This window comes from Papio anubis, chromosome 7 (assembly GCF_008728515.1).
Source record: "Papio anubis isolate 15944 chromosome 7, Panubis1.0, whole genome shotgun sequence".
Lineage (NCBI taxonomy): Eukaryota > Metazoa > Chordata > Mammalia > Primates > Cercopithecidae > Papio > Papio anubis.
This window is the reverse complement of record NC_044982.1, coordinates 113,987,499-113,994,918: the sequence shown is the minus strand read 5'-3', so window position 1 is coordinate 113,994,918 and position 7,420 is coordinate 113,987,499. Positions and strand designations below refer to the sequence as shown.

The 7,420-nt window shown below is 52.1% G+C and overlaps 1 protein-coding gene across 2 annotated transcripts; it reads right to left on the bottom strand.

Annotated features, from left to right (window-relative positions):
* Positions 1–609: 609 nt before the first annotated feature.
* Positions 610–6,668, bottom strand: LOC101001307 (cytochrome P450 1A1). Of its 2 annotated transcripts, none has more exons than XM_009210633.3 (7): positions 6,515–6,668; positions 3,342–4,195; positions 2,659–2,785; positions 2,485–2,574; positions 2,269–2,392; positions 2,037–2,123; positions 610–1,844 (listed from the first exon to the last, which is right to left on the bottom strand). In XM_009210633.3, the coding sequence occupies exons 2-7, from the start codon at positions 4,164–4,166 to the stop codon at positions 1,559–1,561; spliced, it is 1,539 nt and encodes a 512-aa protein (XP_009208897.2). In that variant the 5' UTR covers positions 4,167–4,195; positions 6,515–6,668; the 3' UTR covers positions 610–1,558. The 2 variants fall into 2 exon arrangements, with proteins under 2 accessions (XP_009208897.2, XP_009208899.2); XM_009210635.3 differs by having other exon boundaries at positions 3,342–4,192.
* Positions 6,669–7,420: the final 752 nt, after the last annotated feature.

Sequence of the window (7,420 nt, the reverse complement as noted above, 5' to 3'; positions counted from 1 at the left end):
TATGTGTCAGTTCCCTCAACCATTTTGGGAGGTTCTTGAAAGCAGGGACTGCATTATATTCACTTGATATCCTTATTGCCTAATTCAGAGAATACTGTTCATCAATTTGTGATAAGTTAGAGAGGGAATAAGTCAGCATAGTGATTAGGAGTCTTCTCCTGGCCGGACGATGTGGCTTATGCCTGTAATCCCAGCACTTTGGAAGGGTAAGGCGGGTGGATCACTTGAGCTCAGGAGTTTGAGACCAGCCTGGGCAACATGGTGAAACCCCATCTCTACAAAAAATACAAAAAAAAAACATTAGCCGTGGTGGCATGTGCCTGCGGCCCCAACCACTCAGAAGCTGAGGTGAGAGGATCGCGTGAGCCCAGGAGGTGGAGGTTACGGTGAAACAAAATGGTGCCATTGCACTCCAGCCTGGACGACCTGAAGACCCTGTCTCAAAAAATAGAGTCTTGTCCTTCAAACAGACTGCCTAAGTGCAGCAGCTTCACCTCTTCACTGCTCCTCCTCTTCTTCCTCCCTACAGTAAAACCCCACACAGAATGGGGTTCAGGGTAAGTATTTAGATGAGTGATGAATCATTTAAAATTAAAAAATCTCCACCTATAGGATTTCTGAACAATATCTTTATTTAGCTCAGGTAGTTGTTCTTACACATTTTTGGATACTTGGGTTAGAACTTTCCCTATTACATTAAATCAATGGTTCTTAAGCTCTTATGCAAGCATGTAAGCACAATGCAGGCTAGAATAGAAAGATTGTTGTGTACAAACATTAAAAATAGACATTTTATTACAAGAGTGTAGAGAAGGGAGACCAATAGAAGGTAACTGAAATACCACAACCTCACTCCAGCCCCAATCCTGGTGCCTGAATATGTGCACTGCCTCTGCGCTCTGCTCCCCGTAGACACAAGTCCCCAGCCCCTCCTGGACAGCAACAAGGGTTTTACAAGGCCAGAAGGCAGCCCTGTTTGTTCCTGCCTACAGGAAGGGCAGAGGAATGCGATATTCCCAGGAACTGTGTCCTAGACCCATAGGGCCAGATTGCTCAACCTAGTTCAAGTAGTGAGACTACCTCTGTGCCAGTATCCTGGGCTGTCTCTTCCCTTCACTCTTGGCAGCTCCCAGTTGTCAAAGATTGGACAGGGTCCTGGTGTGGCCAGCTCTAACTTGCTCAAGCCAGTCAGCACCTGCACAGAGCCAGCTAGCTGCTGGGCCCAGGGGCTTCCAGAGAGTTCTTCAGAGCTTCTCAGAGGCCTAAGGACCTCCTAACCCTAGCAGGCCTCCTGGCTCAAGCACCACAACTTGGGAAGGCTCCATCAGCATCTATGTGGCCCTGTTTTACCTGTTGTCTGTGGAGGGTGTGCAGAGGCAAGTCCAGGGTAGGGGCAGGCAGTATCCCTCAGGCTTGCCCACAGCCCAGATAGCAAAACTGTAGCCAGATCAGTGTCTATGAATTTCAGGCTGAACCTTAGATCACTTAGGCCAGCCCGCCGATCTGGCTGCCCAACCAGACTAGATAGACGAGTCTAGGCCTCAGGGCTCTCAAGCACCTAAGAGCGCAGCTGCATTTGGAAGTGCTCACAGCAGGCGTGCTTCATGGTCAGCCCATAGATGGGGGTCATGTCCACCCTCACACCCGGTGGCACGCTGAACTCCACCCGCTGCAGCAGGATGGCCAGGAAGAGAAAGACCTCCCAGCGGGCAATGGTCTCACCGATGCACTTCCGCTTGCCCAAGCCAAAGAGAATCACCTTCTCACTTAGCACCTTGTTGATAGCACCATCAGGGGTGATAAACCGTTCAGGTAGGAACTCAGATGGGTTGACCCATAGCTTCCTGTAACCAGAGGGAGACAACTGAAGTGGCAGCTCAGGGCTCAGAAGCATCAAGTGAGTGGAGCCCCAACCCTAAAGGATAGAGGACAGGCAAGCAGCCCATGGACAGGAGGATCAATGCAATGATTGTATTAATAATATATAAGAGCTTAAGAGGGTAGACCCAGCCTTTCCTCTGCACCTCTGAACTTACTGGTCATGGTTGATCTGCCACTGGTTCACAAAGACACAACGCCCCTTGGGGATGTAAAACCCTTTCAGACTTGTGTCTCTTGTGGTGCTAGGGAGAAAGGAAGCTCAGTCAGGCTCAGGGCAACAGGCAAATCTCCCTGTCTCCCACGCTGTGTCCCTCCCACTAACCCTAATCAGGTATGTGGTCTGGAGTAAAACCAGTAACAGACAGCAGTGTCTCCAAGGGGCCTTACCTGTGGGGGATGGTGAAGGGGACGAAGGAGGAGTGTCGGAAGGTCTCCAGGATAAAGGCCTCCATATAGGGGAGATGGGATCTGTCAGAGAGCCGGGGGCGCCGTGACCTGCCAATCACTGTGTCTGTAGAACACAGGGGACAAGATGGATTCAGGGGCTGCCTAGACTTGGCCAGGCCCCTGGCACTGACCCCTTTGAAGGGAGCCACTACCTACCTAGCTCTTCTTGGATCTTTCTCTGTACCCTGGGGTTCGTCACCAAATACATGAGGCTCCAGGAGATAGCAGTTGTGACTGTGTCAAACCCTGGACAGGGTAGAACAGAAGAAGTTAGGCAGGCGGCAGGTCAGGGCACTTGAGCACAGGAAGGACACATGGGGTAACTCATACCAGCTCCAAAGAGGTCCGAGACGACATTAACGATTTTCTCATCTGACAGCTGGATATTAGCGTTCTCATCCAGCTGCTTCTCCTGACAGTGCTCAATCAGGCTGTCTGTGATGTCCCGGATGTGGCCCTTAGGTAGGGAAAGTCCACAGGTGAGCAAGATCTCAAACCCAGAGCTACCTCTCCATCCAGGTCTGGTCCTTCACTATTCCTAGCATCTTTGTTCTGGAGGTGATGCCCCCTGAGGCTGTTGTCCCAGCTTCTCTCTGCCTCTGCAAGGCTGTCTCCTACTACCTTAGAATGCTGCTAGTCCCAACTCAAGGGACAGCTGACACACAGCATCTTGTACTGTTATCACCTGGATGTGCTCTTTATCTTCTTTCTATTATGAGGCCAGGAGATGAACTCTTTAACTCTTCCTGGCTCCCTCAACAACTGCCCCAGGGTCCGGCATGTAATGGCTATTCAGTGGCTATTGCTGTCTGGTGGAAGCATGGAAGGGTTGGTCAAGAAAAGGTTCTATTTCCCTGCCAAGGAAGAAGACTATTCCACAACTGGCTTCAAGATCCCAGGTTGAAGCCTCCCTGAGAACTTGCCAAGCCCCATACAGTTCCTCTTACCTCTGACCTCCCAGGCTCTGACCCCATCGGCTTCCCACCAACCACCTGCCTTTCCCCAGACTGTACCTTCTCAAAGGTTTTGTAGTGCTCCTTGATCATCTTCTGCATGAAGCTGTGGAACTTCTCATTCAAGTCCTTGAAGCCATTAAGGGAACGGTTGGGCAGGTAGCGAAGAATAGGGATGAAGTCAGCTGGGTTTCCAGAGCCAACCACCTCCCCGAAATTATTACTCAGGTTGACTAGGCTAAGCAGTTCTTGGTGGTTGTGGTCATAGCGCTGGCCAAAGCAAATGGCACAGATGACATTGGCCACTGATACCACCACATACCTGTAGGGGTTAAAGTGCCCAGGCCCTGCCATCTGCTCCTGCAACTTGCTGATCAGGACCTCAGCCTCCTTGCTCACATGCTCCTCCAGGTAGCAGGAAGATGAGGAGGCTGGGTCAGAGGCAATAGAGAAACTTTTCAGGCCATTCTGGGCCAGGCGCCGGCGGGCAGCCCACACTGGTCCAGAGTCTGGGCCGAAGGACATGCTCTGGCCATTACTGATGAGGGTGAAGCTGTAGAGGTTGGGCCGGCCCTTGAAATCATCGCCCTGCTGCACCAGGGCCTGCCGGATGGTGTCCAGGCCACTCAGCACCAGCACGGGTGTGGAGCCAATGCGAATCTGCAGCACGTCCCCATACCGCTGGCTCATCCTTGACAGTGCCAGGTGTGGGTTCTTTCCCAGGGTCAGCATGTGCCCAATCAGGGGCCAGCCCCATGGCCCTGGTGGATTCTTCAGGCCTTTGGGGACCCGAGGTCTTGAGGCCCTGATTACCCAGAATACTAGACAGAAGATGACAGAGGCTAGAAGAAACTCCGTGGCCGACATGGAGATTCGGAAAAGCATGATCAGTGTAGGGATCTTGGAGGTGGCTGCTGAGAGAAGGGGCAGGAAGAAAAAAAATCAAGCCATCAAATTGGGGAACGAGAAGAGCCAACATCCTAGAGTATCAGGGAAAGGGGAAACCTTTCCACCAGAACTGCTTACTGAGCATGAAGAAGAGGATGAGGTGGGGCGAAGTTGTTGAGCTACCACTGTGGGCTAAGAATTTCACAGTCCTTCTTCATTCAGCACTAGCCACAAATCTATGAAGTAGGCTGCAGTGAGGCTCAGAGAAGATAAGTAACTTGCCCAAGGTCACACAGCCAGAAAGTGTTGGATGCAGACTCCCAAGCCAAGTTGCCTAATTCCAGAATGCTTTCTCTTAACTGCTGTACCAATCTAAAATGACATCTTCCAATGTCAATCTGTGATTTCCACATAGTACCAGTACTGTTACTTACTTCACATTTTCCTAAAATTGACTGTAAATCTATCTACATATCATCATAAACAATATCTGTGTGAAAGTACAACTTTGATTTTTCCCCTAACACATTAAAATAAACACATAATCAATGTGTATCACCCCAAGTCCTACCCACCACACTTAGGAAAACCATGTCCTCAGGGAATTAGGGATCATCTGATCCTTTAGCCTCATTTAACATTTGGGGGAAGCAGCACTGACTTGCCCAAAGTCCCCCAGCAATCAGTGACAGAGCCAGGACTCAGACTCCTTAGGGACACTTCCCTGGAAATTTCCAGCTGCTGTCACATGTACCTCCTTTTGAAGAGTGGTCAGATCAATGAAGGAATTTTCCCAGAACCCTCAGTTCTCTGCTGCTCAATCCCAGGATGCAGGAAATCCCACCAGACCCCAGGACAGACTGAAGAAGAGACAGGGGACAGGATGGCCACTTCCCAAACCACATTGCTCTCAACCCCAGCCCTCTGAGTTCAACTGACCCACAGTTTAAAGGCAGTTGGAGACCAGCTAGATTGAGCTCTTTAGTCAGAGAAATCCAGGCCAGGTTTTTTTTTGTTTTTTTTTTTTTTTTGGCTCAATTCTCAATGAATGAACAGTTTGGACCTCCCCCTTTTGCAGGTTACCAGAGAACAGAGAATAAATGGAAGGTTCCCACTAGGCTGTAAGAAAACCCCAGACTGGAATCAGGGAAATCAGGAATGGATCTAAACTGAAAGGAAACTGAGGCAATACTTTCTCTGTAAGCTTGACCTAAAAAGGGTGTGTAAATTCATAAACCACTCTCTCCAACATATCAGGCATCTGCCTGCTACCCTGGACTGGAGGTCAGTAGACCCAACATTCTAGTCAAAGTGATCTTGGACTGCACATTTTACTTTTCTGGGGTCCAACCTCAACACTTGAGAGAGGGTGACACAAGATCTCTCAGTTCAGAGTGCCCAGCTGGATCCAGAGGGAAGAGAAAACTCAGATCTGCCGTGGGGAAGCTGACAGTCTTACCAGTGAGGCTCCCCACAGGAGAACCACAAGACAGGGAGATGGATGGTCTCTACCACAAGTATTATAGTGGAGGGAGGCTTCCTGGAGGGGCTAAATCACACTAGATCCCAGAGTGAACAGGGGACAGTACCAGGCTTTGGTGTGCCATGGTGTCCCCTTCTGCACAATGGGTGTCCCAAGGACCTGCAGCCTTTGTAAGATGGTAGGAGGCCAAGGGAGATGTGACTGGTGAGTTTTTAGGGACTGGTATTTCCAGCTCCCTGCAGTTGGCAATCTGTCACCCTGATTGTCTACCAGCAAAGGACAAAGAAGATGGTCAATGAGATAGGAAAGGCCTAGGACTCCTGCACAGATCTGCGTCTATTGTCTCAGCTGTCTAGGACATCTCAGCACTGACAAGCCACCCTTGGGAGGGTAAAATCTGCCAGGGGTAGCTTCTTAGGCTAGGGCAGGGTATAGCTGGTAAGAACCCAGTCAATCCCCTCCTTTCATCCTGCCCACCCAAGGAGAAGCGCCTGTCATCAGAAAGCCTGAGGGAGGGGCTGCACATATTCCAGCCTGCCAGGTGGCCTTGATGGGGAAGCCCCATGGTGGACAGGGAGTCATTTACTAGGGGATGGAGCTGGAGCCTGGGTCCTGAAGTCCTGAATGAGACGCCATTCGTATCTAGAGGTCTGGTACCAGCTGTGGGACCATGGGCAAGTCCTCCTCTTCCCCTGGCCTCAGTTTCCCCACTAGAGAGCTAGACTGCCTGATCACTAAAAACATTCTGAGCCTCCCTTTTTGGAGGTGCTAGACAGGTAGCTACCTAGGAAGTCCTGGAGGCACCAAAATGTTCCTTTTATTGAGAGAGAAGGGGCAAGCCAGAAGCCCCCCAGCAACTCACCTGTGGCTGTAAGGAGGTACTGAGCTGAGCTGGGAAGAGTGGACTCTTAGAGCCTGGGATCACAAGGATCAAGGAAGGTTCCAAGGAACTGTCACCTTCAGGGTGAGGGTGAAAGCACAGCTACCTTTATAGGCGGGCTCGTAAGTGTGGCCAGCCTCCTTCCCTGGAGCGCTGAGATGGAGGGAGGAGCAACCTGAACTGGGCTGGTCTCTCTGGGATAGGAGGAAAAGGTGGAGGAGGGCAAGGGGGTGGGGGAGGGCGGGGGGGGGGGGGGCGGGGGGGTGGGGTAGGGCAGGGGGGTTGGGCAAGAACCCACTATGGGACACCTCATCTCGGTGCCTGTACATAGAGGGGTGAGGGCTGGGGACACGTGGAAGCCCCAATTCCAAGGCGTCCCAAGGGCAATGCAGAACCCAGCCGAGAAGGGGGTTTGAGGGAGAAGTCCCAGGACAGACCTAAGAGAGGTTACGGGAAGCTCCATCCTGGGGCACGGGGACTTCTCTTCGTCATTTTTGCACCCACCAGAACACTGGGCGTGCAGATGCCTCCCCAGCGCTACAGTCTACCCGGACTCGGCAGGCGGGGGCGGGGCTGCCGCGTGGTGACCTCCTTCCCGGGGTTACTGAGTCCCGGCTCGCGTGAGAAGTGCTACGACCCCAGTCCTGAGGTCACGGGCGGCGGAAGGCCAGAGGCGCCGCGGGGCTGGCCCTGTCCCCCAGAGCCCGGGCTACTAGCTGAGGTTCGCGCCTCTTGATTGAAGGATCTGAATGGATGGCAAAGGCGCAGGTTCGCTGAGCGCTCACTAGCGGCTCCGCACCGCCTCTAGGATCGCCTTAGTCCTGATTGCAACCCCGCGGTCCCTCCAGCCAGGATCCACCGGCCCTTGAGGGTCCCTCTTGGCTCCTG

Bases quoted from the DNA above. Each gene is read 5' to 3' on its own strand.
- LOC101001307 (XM_009210633.3), bottom strand. From the start codon at position 4,166: ATGCTTTTCCGAATCTCCATGTCGGCCACGGAGTTTCTTCTAGCCTCT. The intron at 2,124-2,268 runs GTAAGGCCCCTT...CTTTCTCCCTAG, and splicing joins CCCTTCACCATCCCCCACAG to CACCACAAGAGACACAAGTC. The intron at 1,845-2,036 runs GTAAGTTCAGAG...CTCTGGTTACAG, and splicing joins TGGCAGATCAACCATGACCA to GAAGCTATGGGTCAACCCAT.